The following is a 25,514-nucleotide window of genomic DNA, read 5'->3' as shown; positions in this document are numbered from 1 at the left end:
AGCACTACTCTGATGCTCTTTAGTCTGAGTTTTTGAATGAGTTGGAAGCTTCCATCAGCACTGGAGAGATCTATTAACACATTTAACTCAAATGAAAGCTCTGGAACTTTCTGGAAAGTGAGAAATCAGAAGTGTAAACTTACCTGTATAAACTCATCCCCCACAATTTCTTGTTTTATCTTCAGATGTTTATTGTTATCTTTACGAGTAAAATTGCCTTCCATTTTTTTTCCTTGTAGTTTCCACGTGCCCTAAAACCAGATAGGACATGATGGTAGTCACAAATCCTGGCCTTTGACACAAGAAGTGATGACCGAGAGGCATATTTGATATAACCTAGTACCTGGACAGCAACAAGGGTGACATCATTTCCACTAATTGGCCAGATAAATTATGGTTTATGTGTTTATGGCTGTTTGTAAAACGTAATTCAGTGGTCTACTTTAAACACAAAGAACAGAACATCAGAGGTTAGAACTAATTAGATGTTTTGACACCATAGCGAGCAATGTGTTACCTACTTATACTGCCGATCTCTGACTCCTTTCCAGAATAGAATAGAATAGAATAGGTTACTTCCTGTTCCGGGGCAGAGGAAGCATGGAAACGAATGAAGCTGACCGGTGCGCGGCACCCCCCCCCCCCCCCAGCAGCGTGCACCCGGGGCGGACCGCCCCCCCCCCTCCCTTGGTACGCCACTGTTGATTGGGAAGAGGAGCCAGGTGTGAGAGGGTTTCAGGCAGCTTTATTAAAGCAATGGGGGAAAGCTGGGAGGTGGAGATGGAAACACTGGGTAAGGGCTCTGCTGGAAAGGTGACAGCTGCACTAGCCTCTGAGAAGTAAAAGTAAATGCTTTTGTTTTGCTGTTTTGAACTATGAAGGAATGAAAGTAAAGTGCTTTTGTTTTGCTGTTTCTGGTGGAAGCCTGAGGAACTGCTCTGGGTCTGAAGAGGTTTAACTAAAAGACACTGAGTAAATGTTTGATTATGTTTAAGTTAAAGAAGACATAAGCAATGAAGATTATGTTAAATGGAAATTAATAAAACCTTTGGTCATAAGAAGCCTGGTTGTGATGAGCCTTTGTGAAAGGAGCCCAAACAAACCAGGGAATACTGATCACACCTTTACAGATGCAAACCAAATGGGGATAATAAACCTCTCGAACCATCAATTATCACAACATGAGGTCTCTGTGCTCTCAAAAGGGCTTTCATTCTGCCCATCTAGTAAACTAGATGAACTCCAACTATACTCAGACCTAGAAGAATTCTTTAGAAAAATGCACCTTAAAACACATTTCTATAATAAAGGGACACCAAACAGACCGGAGTACAGTCTTAAACAAAAGAACACTTATTTCACACCACAGGAGGGACAAAACTACAAGCTGGATAATTACATAGAAAGTTTCAGACATAGGGTGAAATCCCAACTTTCCAACAAACAAAAGAGAATCCTGTACAATATTACCCCACCAGAAAGAGCGGCCATAAGAACCCTACAAACTAATGAACGCATAATCATCAAACCCGCAGACAAAGGAGGCGCAGTGGTAATTATGGACATACAAAAATACATTGAAGAGGGGCACAGACAGCTCTCAGACAATAAATACTAAAGGAAACTAACTGAGGACCCCACACAGGATTACACAAAACAGCTGAAAGACCTTATCAAAGCATTTCCTACACAAGCGCAACCTCACCTGAAGAAACTCATACCAAACCAGCCTTCTGTAGGCACATTCTACATGCTACCCAAGATCCACAAACCGGGAACCCCTGGCAGACCAATCATATCAGGTATTGGCACACTCACGGAAGAAATATCTGGATTCATAGAGGAAATTCTGAAACCTCTCGTACACAAAACTAACAGCTTCATACAAGACACCACAGACTTTCTGAATAAATTGAAAAATATCAAGCAACTACCACCTAACACCCTTCTGGTCATGATGGATGTAGAATCACTATACAGCAACATTCCACATGCGGATGGCATAACTGCATGTGGAAGACTCCTAAAAAAATCCACACTGGACCATCAATACTCAATACAAAATTAATCAGATTCATTTTAACTCACAACTACTTCCCCTTTAACAATGATATCTATCTGCAAATAATGGGCACTGCGATGGGCACCAGGACAGCACCCCAATATGCCAACCTTTTTATGGCTGAGCTGGAAGAGACATTTCTGAATACACACCAGACCAAACCTCTAAAATACTACCGATACATCGATGACATTTTTATGATTTGGACGGAGGGTGAAGAAACTCTGAAACAATTTTATTCTGCCTTCAATACATACCACCCTACAATCAGATTCAAAATTGACTACTCCCCAGAAAAAGTCAATTTTTTGGACACCACGGTCTCAATCAGCAATGGCTGTATACAAACATCTATGTACAAGAAACCCACAGACAGATGCAGCTACCTCCACAACTCCAGCTTCCATCCTTCACATACAAAAAGATCCATCATTTACAGCCAAGCCACAAGATACCACCGTATCTGCTCTGACCCAGGGGACAGAGACAGACACCTTAAAAGCCTGCGTGCATCCTTCAAACAGAAACGCTACAACCCCAAAATAATCTCCAAGAATATTGCCTCCTCCCTCAAAACACCCAGGGAGAATCTGCTACAGTACAAGGAGAAAAAATCCACAGACAGAATTCCCCTTGTAGTGACATACAATCCAGAGCTGGAAAAACTGAGGAAAATCATAAGAGATCTACAACCTATACTCCAGGAGGATGAATTACTGAAAGAGATATTCCCATCCCCACCAGTACTGGCCTTCCGACAACCACCCAACTTAAAACACAAGCTAATCAGAAGTAAACTTCCATCACAGACTGAAAAGGAACAGAAGGGCACACGTCCCTGTAATTTATCCAGTTGCAAACTATGCCAAAATATTTCACAGGACCCCACAGTTACCCACAAAGGAAAGATATTCAACATAAAGGGATCTTTCACTTGCTCATCTTCCAATGTGGTATATATCATTCAGTGTAAAAAATGTAACGAAGGATGCTATATTGGAGAAACAGGCCAGATGCTTAAGACAAGATTCAATTTACATAGACATCACATGAACAATTAAGCCAGTAGGGCCCCCACCCCGGTGGGACAGCACTTCACAGAACCAGGACACTGTGATTTCACAGTGAGAATACTGAAAGGTAACTTTAAAACCATACAAGAACGTAAGACCTTTGAAGTCAGAATGATTGAATATTTTAACACCCAACAGAAAGGACTTAACAAGGACCTGGGGTTCCTAGCCCATTATAAACCATAAAGCTGTATTTCTCTCCACCCCTCACCTATCCACACCCATCCTGTTAGAATATCAATGATATGCTTTGATGTCCCCATGCATACTTCCTACCCACCCCCCTCCTCCCACCCTGTCAGACTGTCATAGTAATGCTTGAATGTTTTCACTTATATACACTTATAATAAATTCGGAAGGCAATCTCCTCCTACCTCTGCTGTTTGTATAACAAATACAATAATGAAGGAGATATCTGAGCACAACTGGCACTACTTCTGACCAAAGATCGAATCTTTTACTCATAGAGATATTGCCTCAAAATATTAGGTCGTGGTTGTGCTCAGCATCAAATAAAAAAGAAAAATATTGGACTTCTACAAAGCTTAGTAGTTTTCAAGTTCAGAATGATGTACAGTATATATATTCTCATATCGTAAGAGAAGCATTAAGAGAATGAAAACGATTAGATATATGTAAAAAATATAAAATTTTATATGAGGTGTTTGACAGTGATGAAACAGCCCAGCCCCCGTGAGCTTTTTTTGCTATACAGCCGGGGGTTTTTTGAGGCAATATCTCTATGAGTAAAAGATTCGATCTTTGGTCAGTAGTAGTGCCAGTTGTGCTCAGATATCTCCTTCATTATTGTATTTGTTATTCACTTATATACACTGTCAGCTAGCACATTTGCTTATTACCGATCTGACGAAGAAGGGCAACCTTCGAAAGCTAATCAAGAAATGTATTAAGTTATGTCCAATAAAAAAGGTATCATCTTATTTTCTTTTCCATGTTTTATTTTGTTGGATTTCTATTGAAAGGAGACAGGAAAGCAGAGGACACCCTATGTGGGAGGCAGAGTCCTGGTGAATTCCAGGGAGCTGTGGAGCCAAAGGTGACGGTGTGTGCAGAAAGCTAAGCAGGGTCAGCCCTGACCAGGTCCTGGCAGGGTGACCAGCTCACAAGAGGCAAAAGCGAGTGAGTGTCCTCTTAAGTGTTTGAGGGAGGGGGAGCTATAGGAGAGGAGGCAGCTCAAGGATCCCAGGAAAGTGCAGTACCTTAGATCACTCTCTGCTCTTGCACTAGATTTTACTGTGCTTTACAGAGGGGAACATTCTAGTTTTAGCTATTTGAAGCGCAGCTCATTACCCTTTGATGCAGTATTTTTATGCTGATTTTCCCACGCTGATGTCTGATTAGCGCAGGGAAAGTCCAGCAATACGAAATGCGGTTTAGTGCCTAGTCCTGTAACTTCCCAGAGCTGCAGACTGGCAGATCTCAACCTTTGTTATGCAAATGCCATGCTAAGTTTCTTAGAGCCCCCCCCCCCCCCCCCCCACACACATAATTTCCTATGTTCTTGCTCTGTTCTTTCACCCACTATACAATTGCCATTTACAAAGGCTCCTGAACAGTCTGAAGGGCATTCAAGGCCATCCGAGACAATAGTTCATAGAAGGAAACCTGGGTTGGCAGGAAAACAATTAAAATCTGTATTGATTTGCCAGAAAACCTAAAGCATTCAAAGCAAGACATGCTATCAGCTCCCAAAAGCAGCAGGTGTTGTGTCATGTGTAGATACCACAGCAGTGTTATTCTGTGGTAAGGTAGTGCTGTCTGTTAGATTCACCTCATCCTCCTCAGGACAAGGTATTAGATTTGCCTTCCCTGGATCAGCTGTTCACAGGACCCCTCTTACCACCACATTTATGCTAGCATCAGACAGGCGAAACTCAGTTTTGCCATCCAATATGATGATTTCCACAGGAGTGTAAACCCCCACTCTCTGGAAACTGATTTGATTTCCATTCTGTTTGATTGTCATCTTCTGGTTGTCCGGAGCTGCTAACTTCCCATCCACACCTGCAAAAAGAAAACAGTTTTTACCTAGGCCAGTGGGAGGGGAAAAAAATTCTTCCATATGGATGTGCAGGAGGCAAGTGCCTCTGCCTTCTGCCTCCCCACCCCACCCACTCAGGTTGTGGAGAGCCCACGGGGAGGAGGGTGCACAACAGAGGATCAGTACATGCTTAGAGCTCTGTACCTTTCAGTAACACATGGATACTGGAGTGGAATAAATGGAATGAGCTGAAGGGTCTCAAGAAGTCTTCTATATGAGGCAGAGCTGCCAAGTTATCCATTCCAGGAGGGAGACTTTTTGGCCAGTCCTGGATTTCTACCAACCTCATCTGGTACATTATGGGACCTGCAGCACTGATTTCAATGGATAGAATCATAGACTACAAATTTATTTATTTATTTGTAACGTTTATACCCCGCGCTTTCCCACTTATTAGTAGGTTCAGTGCGGCTTACATAGTATATCAGCTTTACAAAATAACATAGAATGGATATAGCTGTAATATAGTGAATAAAGAGGTTGTCAATTTGATGTGGGTAAGTAAGATGGGTAAGGGAGGAGGATAGTAGAGGTAGGGGAGTGGGAGGAGGGTGTGTATTGGGAAAAACATGTTGTTTGGTAAGGAAGAATGTATAGTGAGGGGTTGGAAGAGGGATGAACATAGAAAGGATTAAATAGGGGAGCATATTCCAGGTTCTGTCTTCATAATCAAATGCTACACTGCTTTGGGATGCAAGTTTAAAACCAGGACCAGCCAAAGTCTCCCTTCTGGAATGGGTAACTTGGCCGTTCTGTGTGAGAGCAGACAAGCCCAAGAGGTCAGCTTATAACCTTCATACTCACAATGTGCCTCATCTCATTACCATTCAAAAACAGGGAAAGAGCTTTAATGCACTTAGGTTAGTGTTACTGATTAGCTCCTTTTCCATCATCCAGGCTTGGTTTTACCCTCACTGTCCACCGAGGCTTTTCTTAAGAAAAGGGAGACAGGTCTACTACTACTACTTATCATTTCTATTACGCTACTGGATGTACGCACCGCTTTACACTTGAACATGGAGATGCAGTCCCTGCTGGACAGAGCTTACAATCTAATTAGGACAGACAGACAGGACAGATAAGGGTTAGAGCAGACAGGACAAATAAGGGATAAGAGACAGTTGAAGTGAGGATGATAAGGTGAGGGTTCTGAACGGGCAAGTGGGGGTTAGGAGTTAAAAGCAGCATCAAAAGGTAGGTTTTTAGCTTAGATTTGAAGATGGCCAGAGATGAGGCTTGACGTACCGGCTCAGGAAGTCTATTCCAGGCATATGGTGCAGCAAGATAAAAGGAACGGAGTCTGGAGTTAGCGGTGGAGGAGAAGGGTGCAGATAAGAGAGATTTACCCAGCGAGTGGAGTTCCCGGGGAGGGGTGTAGAGAGAGATGAGCGCGGAGAGGTACTGAGGAGCTTCAGAGTGAATGCATTTATAAGTCAGTAAGAGGAGTTTGAACTGTATGCAGAAACGGATAGGAAACCAATGAAGTGACTTGAGGAGAGGGGTAATATGAGCATAACGACATTGGCGGAATATTAAGCGTGCAGCCGAATTTTGAACAGATTGAAGAGGAGAGAGACTGTATATGTGTTTGGGCTCATTTTCAAAGCACCTAGCCTTCTAAAGTTCCATAGAAACCTATGGAACTTTGGAAGGCTAAGTGCTTTGAAAATATGCGGGGTCCCTGTGAGAAGAATGTTGCAATAGTCTAAGCGGGAGGTGTGATAAGAGTGTGGATGAGTGTTATGGTTACGTACTCAGAAAGGAAAGAGCGAATTTTAGTGATGTTATAGAGGAAGAAATGACAGGTTTTAGCAGTCTGTTCAATATGTGAAGAGAAGAGGGAGAAGTCGAAAATGACCCCAAGGTTGCGTGCTGATGAGACAGGAAGGATGAGCGTGTTATCCACAGAAATAGAGAATGGGGGAGAGGAGAGAAATAGAGAATGGGGGAGAGGAGAGGTTGGTTTAGGTGGAAAGATAAGGAGCTCAGTTTTGGTCATGTTTAGCTTCAGATGGCAGTGAGACATCCAGGCAGCAATGTCGGACAGGCAGGCTGAAAGTTTGGCCTGAATGCCTGCTGAGATTTCTGGTGCGGAGAGGTAGATCTGGGAGTCGTCGGCGTGAAGATGATACTGAAAACCATGGGATGAGATCAGAGTACCAAGCGAAGAAGTATAGATGGAGTAGAGGTCCCAGGACAGATCCCTGAGGTGCGCCAACAGACAGCGGGATAGAAGAAGAGGAGGATCCATCAGAGTGTACACTAAAAGTACGTCGGGAGAGGTAAGAAGAAAACCAGGAAAGAGCAGAGCCTTGAAATCCAAGTGAGGATAGCGTATCAAGGAGTAGGCTGTGATTGACTGTGTCAGAAGCAGCAGATAGATCAAGAAGGATGAGGATAGAATAGAGCCCTTTGGATCTGGCCAGGAGCAGGTCATTGGAGACTTTAGTAAGTGCTGTTTCGGTTGAATGAAGGGGGCGAAAGCCATATTGAAGTGAGTCAAGAATTGCTTGAGATCAACATGGATCAAGATGGCGTTCTGAGCAGTAGCAAGGACGCGACGCTCTGTAAGCTGCTGAGTAATCTGCCGTGTGGGCTCTGCTTTCCGTCTGAAAGATGGGGAAGCGGAAGGGGAAAATTGCGGCACCTACCTCCCTGGTCCCGCATTCGACGCCATCCACCCGTCAGACAACTCTCGACAGCTTTGGCATCGCCTCCCGGATTCAACGGACCTCCGATTCGACTAGCCCTGCTCTTTTGGAAGCGGAGCACAGCATTGAGGGAGTCTCATTGAGCCCTCCCTCATTTGCAGCGCCCCAGCAGCCCGGTGTCGTGTTTTCCCCGCTGGGGCCGCGGAGAATGGAGGAGCTCCCAGCCATTGCCGTGGATGGAGGACCCAGGGGAACTTTAACCCCAGGAAGTGAAACAGCGGAACAGGGGCTGAGTCAACCCTGCTCTTCTACTCCTGGGAGTTTGGTGCCGGGGAACTCTGGAGGAATTATAAGACCTGCTGTAGTCACGCTGGAGACCCTATGGGACGCTATACAGGGTGTGAGTAATGTTTTGTTACAAATGAATACCTCTACGAAAAATGAAATTTTGGAATTGAAACAATCTTACCAGGACTTGTCTGTTAAATTTCAAGAGCAAACTGAAAAAAGTGTTAACTTCGATGGGGAACTGGAAAAATTACAAAATACTACCTCAGAATTGATAAGAGAAAGAGAGCTACAAGAAAGGAAAATTGAATATTTGGAAAATAATGCTCGTAGGAATAACTTGAGGCTGTTAAATTTTCCAAAGTGCCCATTGATACCCGCAGGTGAAATGCTTAAGAAATACTTTAGAGAAATACTGGAGATCCCGATGGAGGGTTATCCGCCCATTACGAGGACCCAGTATCTATCAGGAATAAAGGGATCTAAAGGGCCAAATCAAGATGATCTTAATTTAACAGAATTCCTTGAAAACTCTCTTGAGATAATTACTGAAAGAACAACGTTAATTGTAACGTTTGCTCTGGAACCTGATAAAAATAATATATTTCGACTTTACTTTCGTCATTTGAATGACTCTTTCCTTGGGGGTAAGATCCAGATTTTCCCGGACATTGCAAGAAACACACAAAAAAGGAGAAAAGAATTCCTTTTATATAAATCCAGGGTTTTGAATTTAGGTGGTCTTTTTGTGTTAAAGTTTCCTTGCAGATGTTGCATATCTTTAGATTTAGTTAATTATGTATTCTATACCCCAAGGAAATTGTTGGAATTTGTTGAACTTAAAGAAAAAGCGAGAAGACCCCTGGAAACGACCTCATAGGAAATGCTGTAAAGTCGGCTTTCGGGCTCCGTTGTCCCAAACTGCTTATATTTGATTTATTTTTTCCTTTTTCTATATCCTAGTATTTTGATTCAGATATTGATATTGGGGACTAAAGTAAAATTATATTTCAATAATATATTTACTGATGTAAAATATGTTATCTTTATATTTCTTACTATTTTTTTTTCTGAATTTCCACATTTATGTTTTAAATATGTAAATGTAAAAAAGAAAAATAACTAATAAATATATAAAAAAAAAAAAAAAAAAAAAGAATTGCTTGAGATGAAAGAAAGTCAAGGCAACGATGGTGAACAGCACATTCAAGTATCTTGGATAGGAAAGGGAGGAGGGAGATGGGGCGATAGTTGGAGGGACAGGTAGGGGCCAATGAGGGCTTCTTTAGGAGTGGTGTTACTGCGGCATGTTTGAAGGCCTCGGGAACAGTCGCAGAGGAGAGTGAAAGATTGAGGATATGACAGATAAAAGGGATGACAGTAGGTGAGATAGTGTTGAGTAGATGAGTGGGGATAGGATCAGAGGAGCAGGTGGTTAGTTTGAGGAGGAGAGAAGGAGTGTAGTTTCGTCTTCAGTGATTTCGAAAAGGAAGCAGGGGTTGGAGGGTTGAGGGAATGGACTAAGGGAAGGAGAGGTGGGGGTGAACTGGTTGAGAATTCAAGTTTGATCTTGTGAACCTTATCGTGAGAGTACTCAGCTAGAGTCTGGGGAGAAAGTGAGGGGGGTGTTGGAGGAGAAGGCACTTTGAGGAGAGAGTTCAGAGTGGCAAAGAGGCATCGAGGGTTTGAGCCAAGAGAATTTGTCAATTGGATGTAATACTCCTGTTTGGCAAGGAAAAGAGCAGGCTGGAAGGAGGTCATCACGAATTTGAAATGTATGAAGTCAGCATGGGCACAAGATTTTAGCCAGAGGCGTTCGGCAGAGCGGGCACAGGAATGTAAGTAGCGGATTGTAGAGGTCAGCCAAGGTTGGGGTTGGATACGTTTTACGGGATGGGGCATGGGAGGAGCGAGAGTGTCCAACGCAGAAGAGAGAATAGTATTATAGGAAGAGACAGCCTCATTGACGGACTTGGATACCATAGCGGTGGAGAAGAGATTTGAGACATTGGAGGATAGGGTCGAAGGGTCAATAGCCTGGATTCCTAAATGTGTTGGTTAGGATTGGACAAGCCTGGGGAGGAGGGTGTTTAAGTGTGAAAGTTATCAGATGATGGTCAGAGAGGGGAAGAGTTGAGGTGCAGAAACGGGAGAGTGAGCAATTTGAGGAGAGGATAAGATCGAGACAGTGGCCATTCTGGTGAGTCGGGGCAGTGGAGCACAGTTGGAGATTGAAGGAAGATGTTAAAGCAAGAAACTGAGAAGTGTGAGAGTCAGAGGGATGAATGTTAAAATCCCCTAGAATGAGAGAAGGAGATAAGAGTTCAAGAAAGAAGGAGAGCCAGGCATCAAAATCGGTGAGAAAGGAAGAAGGGGATTTATCAGGGGGTCGATAAATGACTGCTACTCGGAGAGGCAGGGGAGTGAATAAATGGATGGAATGGACTTCGAAGGAAGAAAAGCAGTGAGATTGAGGTGGGAGGAGAGGTTGAAATCTACAAGAGGGTGAGAGTAGTAGCCCGACACCACCTCTGTTCTGTCCTCCGACAGTCTCGCACTAGTTTATGTTTCAATGATTTTTATTGACAACAAGTGCAAATAAGCATGACATACAAGAAACTTGTACCACATCTCAGTGCTGTCACAACATTTTGTTATTCTCCCCATCTCCTCCCTCCCTCCGGTTCCCCCTCCCCCCCCCCCCCCCCCCCACCTACCCACCTAGTACATCATATTAAGGTTCACAAGGAAGCAGGAACTAGGTTTTGAGATTTGTCTCTTTGCTAACGGCTGCAGTGTATTCCAAAATCTGCTCCAGGTCTGCTCCAGACCCCTCTCCGCCACCGAGTCTAACTCCTTAATTCCGCTCCGCTCCATCTTCAGCAAATCTATCATAAGTGTTCTCCATTGAGTCACAAGCAGACCCTGCTGCTCTCTCCAACAAAGTAGTATCACTTTCTTCCCGATCAGAATTGATCTCTGTAGGAACCGCTGGTATCCAGTCAGCTCTGGTTTAGCATATCGATACACTCCAAACAGCATCCGTGGTTGTAGGGTCAACCTCCTTTTCCAATATGTCCAGACCGCCTCGAGTACTTGTAACCCAAAGCTTTGTACCCTCGGGCAGGTCCAGAACATATGTCCCAGCGTGGCCCGTGCCGATGCACACTTAGGGCATGTTCCTGCTGTGCCATAGCCAGCTCGATGTGCTCTGTACGGCGACACATACAGTCTGAGTGCAAATTTGTACTGCAGCTCCCAGTGCCGTATAAACGGAGTACTATGTAAGATAGAAAGCATAAAACTTTGTAGCACACTCTCCAATACTTCCTCTGCAAGGTCTATCAACCAAGCCTGCGCTCTGCCCCTATAATCAATATCCTCCATGGTATCCAGCAAATGTCTATGGTGGAATTTTAACGGAACTTCATTTTGAGCTCCCAGGGTCAGCGCAGTGTTCAGTGTGTCTTGCACATCTTCGCATAAATTAACCCAGCCCAAGGATAGTGCATAGTGTCTCACTTGTATGTAGGCAAACAAGTCAGAGGCTGGTAACGCATACTCTCTTTGCAAGTCCGTAAAAGGCTGTAATTGCCCTTCCTCATTTACCAATTGATAAAGGAATCGGATGCCCTTCTGGCGCCATCAGGCAAACACTCTCGAGGTGGTTCCAGCTGGAAAGTCAGGATTATGATATAAAGACACTAAAGGTGAGAGTCTTGCAGAAAACCCATGCCACCTACAAAGCCATCTCCAGTAGCTCTGGCTGAAGTCACAAATGAGTTATCCATGATCTTTAAGTCCTGCTTCAGTTTATTTGAGTGCAGCAGCCAACTGAGGTGTATGTTGGGGAATGCTGCAGCTTCCATCTGAGTAGCTGAGAAGTCCTGGCACCCTGTTAACCAGTCCCTTATATGCCTCATGCTGCTAGCTATTGTGAGATACCTAATATTTAATAAACCCATTCCCCCATGCAGTTTAGGTTTTTGAAGAACACTAATTGGGAGACGGGGTCTCCACCCCAGCCAGAGAAATCTCTGGATCGTTCAATTTAACTCCCTCTCCTCCCTCTGCTTTAAGTGTAAGGGGAGCATTTGAAATGTGTGTATAGCCATCTGGGAGCCACCAGCATGTTAAACAAGGTGATTCGCCCTGCTAGGGAGAGCGGGGCACCCCCCCCCCCCTCCACAATTGAAGCTTGCGCCTGGTCTCTATCAACAGTGGCCGCACGTTAATATTGTAAAGCAACCTCAGGTCTGTGGGCACCACCACCACCCCAGGTATTTCATCTGTTCGCTTACCCATTTTAGTGGGAATGGTCCTTGCCAATTAGTCTGTACTTCAGCTCTCAGCGGCAACACCAAAGACTTTGTCTGATTTAATTTAAACCCCGAGAGCTTCCCATAATCTCCTATCACGGTAAGCAGGCTATCCAGTGAATGCTGGGGGTCGTCCAAAATAAGCATCAAATCGTCTGCATATGCCATCAGTTTTATCGTATGTTCTTGCAACTGCTCCCTTAATGGTGTCTGTTTTCCGAATTATACACAGTAAGGGCTCCAATGTAATTAAGAACAAAAGTGGGGATAGCGGGCAACCCTGACGGGTCCCCCGTTCAATCGCTAATTCACCCGTCCTAACCCCATTGACTAGAATCGCGGCCCTTGGTCATGTGTATAGTGCTTGAATGGCCTCTAGATACCAGCCTTGTATACCCACCCACTGGAGTGCCTCAAACATAAACGGCCACTGCACCTCATCAAAGGCACGTTCAGCATCCAGGCTGATAACCAACCTGTCGGTGCCAATCTCTCTAGCGTGCATCATTGTTGCCAGAAGTTTCCGCACGTTAAGCACCGATTTCCTGCCCCTAACGAATCCCACCTGGTCCTCGCATATGACTTGGGGTAGAATGGGAGCTATTCTGTCAGCCAATATTTGGGACAGAATCTTGATGTCCACGTTGATCAGTGAGATCGGCCTATACGACCCGGGCTGTAACGGATCTCGCCCAGGCTTGGGTACTAGGCTTATCAATGCCGAATTTGCGTGCCTGGGGAAGCTCCCCTGTTCAACCACCGTGTTGTATACATCCAGCAACGGCCCCACCACCCGATCTCTTAGCATCTTATAAAACTCTCCAGAATACCCATCGGGCCCTGGCGCTGAATGAGACTTTAACGCTTTAATACTGTGCAGAATTTCTCTGGCTGTCAGCGGTGCATTTAGGGTCTCTACCACCTGTGGTGACAATTGTGGCATTCCTGAATCTTTTAAATAATCTTGTAGGCTGGTCTTCCTATTCTCCGTGTTCCCCTTTTCTTTATATAAAGCTGCAGCCACTTCATCTATTTTGGTAGTGGTCCCTCCCCCTGGTGTACGTACCACTGGGATAAAATGCTGTTTCCTAGCATTTTTTACTATTCGAGCCAGATAACCTCCAGGCCTATCTCCAAATCTCTGGAGTTTATACTTCCTATAAATAAGAGTACGCATTATTCTTTCGTGCAGGAGACTATTTAGCGCCGTTCTCGCCACCATGTGGGAGTTTTAGTGTATGCTCTCCTCGCTGCCCTTAGTTGGCGTTCTAAAGCAAAAACGTTTTGGGCAATATTGCGATTACTCTGGCTTACATATGCAATTATATCCCCCCTTAACACTACCTTTGCCGCAGACCAAAAAAGGCCGGGGTCCTCCAGATGTTGCTCATTGTGCATTAAGTATTCCTCCCACTTCTCATGAAGAAACTTATTAAAATCCACAGAAGAGGAAAGGTAAGCAGGAAACTGCCATCCCGCAGAATGCTGAAAAAAAGGCTGCGCCTCCAGATCTACCCAAACTATCGCGTGGTCCGAGATCTCCTCATGGCCGATGCTTGCATCGAGTATCTGGGAAAACAGAGACCGTGATACAAAAATGTAGTCCAGTCTGGTTTGCGTGCGATGTGCCCGAGAAGTATGTGTGTAGTCTCTTTCCGTCTGATGAAGTATTCGCCACAGATCCACTAACCCTGTTGACCCACAGAAAGACTCTAGTACAGATTCTCCAATGGGCCCCCCTTCCTTGTGCCTGCCTGACCTATCTATGCTCACATCATATACCTGATTCATATCTCCCGCTACTATCAGCAGGAGGTGCGAATAGCGCTGACATCTCTGCATTAAGTCTGCATAAAAGTGTTTACATTTCACCAGGGGCACATAGACTGCCACTAATAACATTTCCTTCCCTTGCATATTGATTTGAATTCCAATGTATTTCCCTTTCCTATCTTTGAACTTTAATTTGGCAGTGCACACCAGGGTCTTAGCAGAATTGCCACTCCTACCTTTCTCACTGCTGGAGAACAAAACACCTCTCCCACCCAATGCCATTTCAGCTTGTCATGTTCCTCCAGAGATAATCTCGTTTTTTGTATGCATGCTATCTGTGCCCCATGGTGTTTCAGGGCCACTAGGATTTTAGTGCGCTTGACGGGGGACATGATGCCACAGACATTCCAAGAGACCAGGCGCACTCCCTTTCTCCCTAACCTAACCAGGCTCCTTTAAGAGATGTTCCCCAAACGTACTCTGATTAGGATCCCCTGGGGCACCCAGCCTCCCCCCAGGGTGCCATTTTTCCCACCGCAGTAGTTCGCGTTTCTCGTCCCTGCCCACTTCCCTGCTTTCATTCTCTGTCTGCATACTCCCCATGACCCTTCCCCTCCCCCATACCCACTAAGTGCCCCCCTCGATCCTACTACGCTACCCCTCCCGCCCTGCCCTTCCCGTCCCCTCCCCTCTCTGATCCTCCGAACCATGCAACTGGATGGTAGAGTCACCCCCTTGCCCAGGGCCACCAAAGAAGATCCCGCCCAGAAGGAACAGAGCAGTGTCCCAACACTCTATAAAACAGTCTCTCCAGCAGATTTAGGAGAACACCTGGGAAGCTCAGTGTTCCAGACCACCGAAGATGGAGACGAACCTGCCTTCTCCATAAAAGATAAAGTGTTCCTGAGCATGATGAACAAAGAGTTCAGTAAAGATGAGTCATTCCCTTCAGTAGACCATGCCAGAGACCTGAAAGACCTAGACTTGGGTGCGGACATACCCTAATTTCAACGCCGCCTTGGCCTAAGCTGGGAATTCACCCTTTGGGTCTCTACCCAGCTGCAACAGCGCACCCAACGAAACATCCTGTCTACAGTGAATGGCCTGTATGGTCCACCACCAAGATTTTGCTTCCTGGATCACCCGAAGAAGCACAAGCACAGAGAGTCGCCATCCTCCCATGAAAACCAAAGACCCAAAGACTCTCTCTCTCTTTTGTGTTGTCTAGTGTTGTTGTTGTCTGTCTCTCGTTTCAGCTCCTGTGTGATGAAGAAAATGACCCTACAGCCAGTGTCTCGACCATGGTAGTGATCCCTCTCTGACTCACCCTTTGTCCCGAGGGTCAGCTGTCGTGTTGGTTACTGTCTGCGTGTTTCTTTCCTGTGTGTTTCAAGCCTCACTTTGGGTTCTGTGTATTTCCTGCCTCTGTCTTGTTTATAAGGAAGTGTAGCACTTCTACCTTGTTCATAGTCTGTGTGCCTGTGGGCACTTCTGCTCCTGTCCTCCTTGGTCTGTTTGTGTGCTAGGTTCAGCCTTAAGCCGTAATTCTTTTGTTTGTCTATGTAGGTCAGCTTTCTGTCCTGCCTAGTCTGCCTTGCTTGTTCTAGTCCCCTCTATCTTAGCTTCAACCTTAGTCCTGTTGTTCGTCTGTAAGGGCCAGCTTTGTATCCTGCTTGTGTCTGTCCTGGTTGTCTTCAGCTCCAGTCCCCTGCCTGCTCGTCTCTGCTCTGTTTGCTTTCAGCTCCTGTTCCTGCCAAGTTGTTCGAGTATCCTGAACCTTGGTCCAGCATCCTGAATCCTGTTCCTGTCCAGCTTGTTTGAGTATCCTGAACCCTGTTCCAGCATCCCAGCATCCTGAATCCTGTTCCTGCTAAGCCAAGTCCATCCCAGCATCTGGTTCCAGCCAAGCCAAGCTTGTTAGTCCAGTCCTGCTTGGGAGGTTTGCCTCCTGCTGCCGTTCGACAACAACAGGCCAAGGACTCACGTTGTTCCATAGTTTGTGACTGTTTGTTTGAAGCCTGGGATCGTGACAGCCTGAATGTCAATAATGGACCTTGCATGCGATTAATTTGATAAATTGTGATAATAAGGATAGTAGATACCAGGCGGGGAGTGTTCTGTCCTCCGACAGCCTCGCACTAGTTTATAACGTGATCCTAAAATGTGTATAATGCTTTTACTGTTATTCTCAGTTCTAAGGACTATCATTGCTGCAGTTTCTCACTGCAAAGATACATGAGCCATGCACTGTGGGTAATGTAGTTCACAGGCAGTGCAACCACTCTTACTTGGCTGTGTAAGAACTGTTACCACTGGTTGTGAGGCGACCCAGACCCCCCCTCTCTCTCTCTGCCAAGCTTGGCTCCTTTGTCTTCCTGCTATCATTTTCTGGTCATTCTCACTATCCCTGTCCTGGAAGGTCAGCCAAGTATGACCTCTCCCGCCAATCGAGAGCTGTCCTCTAGGACCACCTCTTACTATCCAATGGCAGGCTCTGTCCCCATTGGTCTCTATCTGCTCCTCCCTGAGCCTGTGTGAAGCCCCAAAACCTCTTTGACCCCGAAGATGGCCAACTGGGAGGACGCACTGTAAGGAGCTCCGGTCTGAGGATCGTATCCCCAGCGCTCCCGCTGCAGTGCGATCCCCCCCGGAAGAGCCGAGTCGTTGGTTGGCTTGGCGTGGTGGCCTCTGCTGTCCCGGGTCCAGGTTCGCCCTCGGTCGTCGCGCACTCGCGCTCCCAGGCAGGAATTGCCCGGGACCGAGTCAGCTGGGAGTCGGAGGGAGTTCGCCTGCGGCCTGTAGTGCAGGCCCGACCTCGTGGCACGAGCCCGGTCTGGGTGGCGCGGTGCACGGGCGGTGAGCACTCTCGCCGCTTGAATTGGTGTTTGCGGACCTGCGTGGTCCTGGCCCAGCGGTCCGGGGGACCCACTGCACCACCGCAGCAGTCCCGGGCCCAGCAGCCCGACGCCCACGCTGCCCTTCCCGTCACGTGGCGTGGCCTGCCTGCACCGTGAGTCTTCCAGACTGGGCTGTTGGGGTGGCGCACAGCGAGGCAGTCTTCCACAGGCGCCCTGGTTGCTCTGTTGCTTGAGGGCAGCCCAGCTGCTCCGGCACTGTTGCTCTGAGAGCAGCCCAGCTGCTCCAGCTTTCCCCAGTCCACCCGAGCCAGCTTCTCTCTGCTTGCTGCCCCAGTCCAATGGTCCCAGCTTGTTCCAGTCCGCCGATCCAGCATCCCCCCTGATTGTTCCAGTTCATCTGCTCAAGCCTGCTTGTTCCAGTCCAACTGCCCCAGCGTGTTCCAGTCCGCCTGATCTGAACTTGTTCCAGCCTGCCTGATCCCAGCTTGTTCCAGTCCGCCTGATCCCAGCTTGTTCCAGTCCTCCGATCCAGCTTCCCCCTTGCTTGTTCCAGTCCATCTGCTCCAGCCTGATGCTCCAGTCCAAATGCTCTAGTGTGTTCCAGTCTACCTGTTCCGCCTGCTCCAAGCTCGTTCCAGTCTGCATGATCCCAGCCAGTTCCAGTCCGCCGATCCAGCTTGCCCTGCATGCTCCAGTGTTCCAGTCCGCTTGTTCCAGCTTCTCCCTTCTTGCTCCAGTCCATCTGCTCCAGCCTGCTTGCTCTAGTACACCTGCTCCAGCCTGCCTGCTCCAGTACATCTGCTCCAGCGTGTTCCAGTCCGCCTGAACCAGCTTCTCCCTGCTTGTTCCAGTCCGCCCGATCCCGGCTTGTTCCAGTCCGCCGATCCAGCTTCCCCTGCTTGCTCCAGTGTTCCATTCCGCCTGTTCCAGCTTCTCCCTGCTTGTTCCAGTCCATCTGCTCCAGCCTGCTTGCTCCAGTACACCTGCTCCAGCCTGCCTGCTCCAGTACATCTGCTCCAGCGTGTTCCAGTCCGCCTGAACCAGCTTCCCCCTGCTTGTTCCAGTCCACCTGCTCCAGCCTGCTTGTTCCAGTCCGCCCTATCCTGGCTTGTTCCAGTCCGCCGATCCAGTTTCCCCCGCTTACTCCAGTGTTCCAGTCCATCTGCTTCAGCCTGCTTGCTCCAGTCCATCTGCTCCAGCCTGCTTGCTCCAGTACACCTGCTCCAGCCTGCCTGCTCCAGTACACCTGCTCCAGCATGTTCCAATCCGCCTAACCAGCTTCTCACTGCTTGCTCCAGTCCATCTGCTCCAGCCTGCTTGCTCCAGCTTCTCCCTGCTCGTTCCTGTCCATCTGCACCTGCTTGCTCCAGCTTCTCCCTGCTCGTTCCTGTCCATCTGCACCAGCTTGTTCCAGCCCACCTGCTAGCTTGTCAGCCGGTGACTTACTTGCCTGCCTGCTAACTTGCTAACTTGTCAGCCATTGACTTACCTGCTCTCCAGTTTCTCCCTGCTCGTTCCTGTCCATCTGCACCAGTATGCTCCAGCCCACCTGCTAGCTGTTCAGCCACTGACTTACTTGCCTACCTGCTAACTTGTCAGCCGTTGACTTCGTTCCTGTCCATCTGCACCAGCTTGCTCCAGCCCACCTGCAAGTTGCCTGCTGCTAACTTGTCAGCCATTGACTTACCTGCTCTGCAGTCCATCAATCCCTTCAATTCCAAGTCTCCAATCCAGCTATCTGCTCTATCTATCTGCTTCTCACCTCTATCACTACACATACACCTGTTACACCGCAATCACTACTTATGGCCCCTGTCCACATCCTCTTCCTTGTCCTGTCCCTTCCTAATCTTTTTCCCCTCCTCTTACCGCTGTCTACCGCTGGAACTCATTGCCCACCCGTGTTCCCTCCTGTCCTGCTCGCTACGGCATCCCTCACCACCTCACCATCTCTCTTGGCCCCCTCCTCCTTCCTCGCTCTTAACCTTCAACACCTCCTTCCTGCCATTAACCCATCACCATTCCTCCTCAGTGCACCCCGTCTTCGTCACCTTCATTGCCCAACCTCCCCCACCCTCCTCCGCACTCTCTTGCTCCTCCTCCTGCTATCTGCGGGAGACATTAATCCTAATCCAGGCCCCCCTAACCTGTCCTCCTATCCGTGCAAACGATTCCGTGATGTCTCCAATCTCATTTCTATTCCCCTCCTCCCCCCTCTTCCCTCCCCTTCTCATGTGCCTTGTGGAATGCCCACTCGGTCTGCAACAAACTGCCCTTCACCCACGATCTCTTCATCTCTCGTTCCCTTCAACTGCTCGCCCTAACTGAAGCCTGGCTCTCCCCTGACGACTCTGCCTCAATCGCGGCCCTTTGTCATGGAGGTTATCTCTTCTCCCACACTCCCCACCCAGCTGGCCGCGGTGGAGGCGTTGGGCTACTTCTCTCGCCCTCCTGTAGTTTCCAACCCCTCCTCCTACCGCAGTCTCACTGCTTCTCATCCTTTGAAGCTCACTCCATCCGGCTATTCTACCCATTACCACTCAGAGTGGCAGTCATTTACCGCCCCCCTAATAAACCCCTCTCTTCCTTCCTCACCGACTTCGATGCCTGGCTTTCCGTCTTTCTTGAACCCTCATCTCCGTCCCTCATTCTCGGAGATTTTAACATACACGTTGATGACCAGTCCGACCCTCACGCTTCTCAGTTCCTCACTCTAACATCCTCCTTCAACCTCCAGCTTTGCTCCACCACCCCTACTCACTGAGACGGCCATTGTCTTGACCTCGTCCTCTCCTCTTCCGGCTCTCCCTCCAATTTCCATGTTTCAACTCTTCCTCTCTCCGATCATCACCTAATCACCTTCACACTTCTTCACCCCCCCCTCAGCCCCGTCCAACTTTAACCACTACCTCCAGGAATCTCCAGGCTATTGACCCCCCCCCCCCCCACCTATCCTCTAATATTTCTAATCTCCTCCCTTCCATCATGTCTTCCGAGTCTATCGACAAGGCTGTCTCCGCTTACAATGCCACTCTCTCCTCTGCTCTGGACACCCTCGCACCTTCCACCTCCCGTCCCACAAAGCGTACTAATCCCCAGCCCTGGCTGACCCCTTGCATCCGTCACCTTCGCTCCTGCGCCCGATCTGCTGAACTCCTCTGGAGGAAATCTCGCACCCATTCAGACTTCCTTTACTACAAATTCATGCTATCCTCCTTCCACTCCTCTCTTTTCCTTGCCAAACAGGACTACTACACCCAATTGACCAATTCTCTCAGCTCCAACCCCCATCGTCTCTTCTCCACCCTTAACTCTCTCCTCAAAGTGCCCTCCGCTCCCACCCCACCCTCGCTCTCTCCTCAATCACTGGCTGATTACTTCCGCGACAAGGTGCAAAAGATCAACCTTGAGTTCACTACCAAGCTATCTCTTCTTCACCATGCAACCCTCTCCCTCACCCAACCAACCCAGGCCTTTTTCTCCTCCTTTCCTGTCATCACCGAGGAGGAAACCGCTCGCCTTCTTTCCTCCTCGAAATCCACCACCTGCTCTTCTGATCCCATCCTCACCAACTTACTTAACATCATCTCTCATACTGTCACCCCCCCCCCCATCTGTCATATCCTCAACCTCTCTCTCTCCACTGCAACTGTCCCTGACACCTTCAAGCACGCCGTAGTCACACCTCTCCTCAAAAAACCATCACTTGACCCTACCTGTCCCTCCAATTACCGCCCCATCTCCCTCCTACCCTTCCTCTCCAAAATACTTGAGCGTGCCGTTTACAGTCGCTGCCTTGATTTTCTCTCCTCTCATACCATCCTCGATCCACTTCAATCCGGTTTTCGCCCTCTTCACTCGACAGAAACAGCACTCTCTAAAGTCTGTAATGACCTGTTCCTTGCCAAATCCAGAGGCCACTACTCCATCCTCATCCTCCTTGATCTATCCGCCGCTTTTGACACTGTGAATCATGACTTACTTCTTGCCACACTGTCCTCATTTGGGTTCCAGGGCTCTGTCCTCTCCTGGTTCTCCTCCTATCTCTCCCACCGCACCTTCAGAGTTCACTCTCATGGATCTTCCTCCACCCCTATCCCCCTATCTGTTGGTGTTCCCCAGGGATCTGTCCTTGGACCCCTTCTCTTCTCAACCTACACCTCTTCCCTGGGCGCCCTGATCTCATCTCATGGTTTCCAGTATCATCTCTATGCTGATGATACCCAGCTATATCTGTCCACACCAAACATCACCGCAGAGACCCAGGCAAAGGTATCAGCCTGCCTATCCGACATTGCTGCCTGGATGTCCAACCGCCACCTGAAACTGAACATGCCCAAGACCGAGCTCATCGTCTTTCCACCAAAACCCACGTCTCCTCTTCCTCCACTTTCTATCTCAGTTGATAACACCCTCATCCTCCCCGTCTCATCTGCCCGCAACTTCGGAGTCATCTTTGACTCCTCCCTCTCCTTCTCTACGCATATCCAGCAGATTGCCAAGACCTGCCGCTTCTTTCTCTTTAACATCAGCAAAATTCGCCCTTTCCTCTCTGAACACACCACCCGAACTCTCGTCCATGCTCTCATTACCTCTCGCCTTGACTACTGCAACTTACTCCTCACCGGCCTCCCACTTAGCCATCTATCCCCCCTTCAATCTGTTCAGAACTCTGCGGCACGTCTCATATTCCGCCAAAACCGATATACTCATATCACCCCTCTCCTCAGGTCACTTCACTGGCTTCTAATCAGATACTGCATTCAATTCAAGCTTCTCCTTCTTACCTACAATGCATTCAGTCTGCTGCCCCTCACTACCTCTCTACCCTCATCTCCCCTTATGTTCCCGCCCGTAACCTCCGTTCACAGGACAAATCCCTCCTCTCTGTACCCTTCTCCAACACCGCCAACTCCAGGCTCCGCTCATTCTGCCTCGCCTCACCCTATGCTTGGAACAACCTTCCTGAGCCCTTACGCCAAGCCTCCTCCCTGCCCATCTTCAAGTCTTTGCTTAAAACCCACCTCTTCAATGCTGCATTCGGCACCTAACTCTTACCGTTCAGTAAATCCAGACTGCCCCAGTTTGACCGCCCCTATTGGACTGTCCGTTCACTTGTCTCTTAGATTGTAAGCTCCTTGAGCAGGGACCGTCCCTCTATGTTAATTTGTACAGCGCTGCGTAACCCTAGTAGTGCTTTAGAAATGATAAGTAGTAGTAGTCACGAGGCATTCCAATACCATCTAGCCAGAGACATGGAGCATGCATCATCTTATGCCAGACAGCTCTGTCCTGCTGAAACTCCCTGTAACGAACCTGGATTTTTACCTTGAAAATATCTCCTCCCTAATGAGATATCGCACGTCCCAGTCACCCAGCTTTGGACCATTTCTACCTGTTCAACTATTCTTCCCCCCCTGCAATATCGGGATTGATGTACCCAGTGGAGAGCGGGAGAAGGAGCAAGAGAGTATGGAGAACAGTAGGAGAGGTTTGACGACGGCAATGAAGGCGAGATGTACTCAGGTAGGAAGGGGAGAGATGAATGGACGGAAGGAAATGATGAAGGTTGAGAGCTGAGAAGAGGGAAGAGGAAAAAGGGGATGGTGAGGTGACGAATGGTGAGATAACGAATACAGAGAGTGGACAATGTGTTCTGGCAGTGTACAGTGGATTCAGGTGGGGAAACAGATTAGGCAGGGACAGTGTCAGGAAGAGGAAGTCCATGAAGGCAACAGGTAAAACCAGGCCTGGAACAACAATTGCCAAGTTCCTTGTATTCAGATGTGCCATCTATGCTGGTGAAGATGACTTTGTGCTGCTAGATACAACCGAAAGTCACTTCCCTGGACACAATGAAGGAGCTGGTTCAGTTTGGTACAAAGCGACTCATTTTCTTGAGTACGAGCGAGACCACAGACCCCTTTGGGCAAAATCTGAGCATTCAGCCCTATGCCTAGAATGGTTACAATAACCCTGCCAACTAGACCCAGTTAATTCAGTGCTGGGTTTACCCCGTTATAGCTTTGCATTTCTTAGGGAATGCAATGGGGGGGAACCCAGGACTGGATCAACCTTCTTACAATTTCTGTTTTAGGTGCAGATTTCCCCAATCCCTCTCCTTTACAATTGGTACCACACCCATACAATCAGCTTTTCATATTCCACATTAGGTGAAAGCTGCTGTGGAAAAAGATTACAAGTAAAACAGCAGCACCCTGATGATTACAAACAGAGCGCTTGAAGAGCACAATCTAATCAGCTTCGCCTCCCTAACAGCTGGGTCGCTATTAGGACACTCCGTACCTTGTTAGAAGGAAATGTGACAGACACTGTTCTAAGAAGGACCACCTCCAACTTATACAAAACGTGGGTTTCTTATTCCTTAGTCCCCCTAGTAGTAACTTACAGGGGGAGCCACAGCTGCACCCCGTCTGCTTCTAATGCCCTGGAATGAGGTGTCAGAGAGGTAGAAAATACCCACTGGTGCTGTCACTCCAAAGGAGGAAGGTGTTACCACATTTAATCAAATTCCCTCTGCGAGGTTGTGGGATAAAGAAAGCCCACCATCCCCTACAAAGCATGCACCAGCCCTGCAAACAAGAGATACGTTTTGTTTCTTATTCTGCACTGAGTAGACTAGATCCAGCTCACCCATTACTTCCATGAACTTGTCATAGTTCTCAGTGCGATCCAACTTCCAGGTCCCATCAAAAGTCATGCTGGAGAGTGAGTGAGAGGAAGCCGGGCTCAACCTGAGATGAAGAGTCCCTGCTCAGCTGCAATTTATACACTCACATATCTGAGCTCCCATCAAGCTGCTGAGGTGGCTGGCTAAAGCTCCCACCCATTGATCCCACCCAGAGCTGGAAGCCTGGTACCTGCTGTTCTGGGAGGGTGATGTTCTTTATAGTAACTACAGCTTAGATGCTCCTGGAGAGGGCAGAAAGGCTTCCAGGTCCCTGGCATGTGCAGACCTGCTCACTGTATGGCAACCAGCTCTGCCCTACAACCAGCTCTCCTGCCTTTCACCTTGTCCCTTCAAAAGGTCCTGCCTGTTCCTTCCTACCCAGGAGGAAAGGAGAGGCACAGCTAAGACCACTTCCCAGCTCTCTCGCCTTTAAAATGTTCCCTGGTTTTAGGGACAGATTTGAACGAGAAAGAAAGGAGAACTGGCTGAATTTTCTTCCTACAGGTGCTTAATGAATCCCCAATAAATAAACAAGGGAAAGAAAAACTGAAAATCGTGATAAAGAGGGAAAAGTTGATATTTGTAGTAAGGTTAGCACCTGAGTGTTGCTTCTGGAAATGTAGCCCTTTTCACAGTAGGAGAACTGCATAGGCAAATGAAAAACACTGCCTTACCAAACCAGGGAGTAAACATGTGGATAAAGATGAGCCGGTTTATGTAGTGTATCTAGATTTTCAGAAAGCTTTTGATAAATGTTCCACATGAGAGACTCCTGAGAATATTAAAGAGTCAAGGGATAGGAGGCAATATTCTGGTCTGGACTAAAAATTGGTTATTAGAAAACAGAGTGTAGGGCTAAATAGTCATTTATTTCAGTGGAGGAGGGTGAACAGTGGAGTGCCGCAGGGATCAGTACTGGAACCGGTGCTATTTAACATATTTATAAATGAAATTGAAATTGCAACGACGAATGAGGTGATTAAATTTGCAGACAACACAAAACTATTCAAGATTGTTAAAACACATGCAGTCTGTGAAATATTGCAGGAAGACCTTTGAAAATTGGAAGACTGGGCGTCCAAATGGCAGGTGACATTTAATTTGGACAAATGCAAAGTAATGCACATTGGAAAGAATAATCCGAATCATAGTTTCCTGATGCTAGGGTCTACTTTGGGGGTCAGCAATCAAGAAAAAGATCTAGGTGTCATTGTAGACAACACACTGAAATCTTCTGTTCACTGTTCACCCTCCTCCATTTTACATTGTTGAAACTGATATAATTATTGAGAATATCTGGATTTATTTATATTACAACAAGGAAAGGTTTTTTTTATATTCTAGGACAATTTTGGAAGTTAAATCATTTGAAAATTCTTGACCAGACTGTACCAATTCTGGTCCCATCCAGAGAATTGCCTTAACAACAGTAGTTAGCTGACACTTTGGGACTTAGATGTTGTTGCAATCACAGAGACGTGGCTCAACAGTTCCCACGAATGGGATGCAAGCATACCAGGCTATAATCTATTTAGGAAGGATAGAGAGGGTCGTAAAGGTGGAGGAGTAGCTCTGTATGTGAGGAATGATATCATGGCAACTGAAATGACAGGGACCTGGGGAAAAGAAGAAGCAATATGGATCACCTTAAAAAGAGAGGATAGAACCTCTGTCCACGTGGGTGTTGTCTACAGACCCCCCACACAATTAGAGGAACTAGATAAAGATCTGATCGC

The 25,514-nt window shown here is 47.4% G+C and overlaps 1 protein-coding gene across 1 annotated transcript in view; it reads right to left on the bottom strand.

The window, feature by feature from the left end:
- LOC115462821 (fatty acid-binding protein, intestinal-like) overlaps positions 1–23,886 on the bottom strand; it is a 28,575-nt gene extending 4,689 nt beyond the window's left edge. The window contains exons 1-3 of the mRNA XM_030192849.1: positions 23,742–23,886; positions 4,998–5,161; positions 144–251 (exon numbers count right to left, since the gene is read on the bottom strand). Of these exons, the coding sequence (XP_030048709.1) occupies positions 144–251; positions 4,998–5,161; positions 23,742–23,808 (339 nt within the window). The 5' untranslated portion in view covers positions 23,809–23,886. The remainder of the gene's footprint in view (positions 1–143; positions 252–4,997; positions 5,162–23,741) is intronic.
- Positions 23,887–25,514: the final 1,628 nt, after the last annotated feature.

The sequence above is a fragment of the Microcaecilia unicolor genome, chromosome 2 (genome assembly GCF_901765095.1).
Source record: "Microcaecilia unicolor chromosome 2, aMicUni1.1, whole genome shotgun sequence".
Taxonomy (NCBI): Eukaryota; Metazoa; Chordata; class Amphibia; order Gymnophiona; family Siphonopidae; genus Microcaecilia; species Microcaecilia unicolor.
The sequence above is the reverse complement of the archived record's forward strand: the minus strand, read 5'-3'. Positions and strand labels throughout refer to the sequence as shown.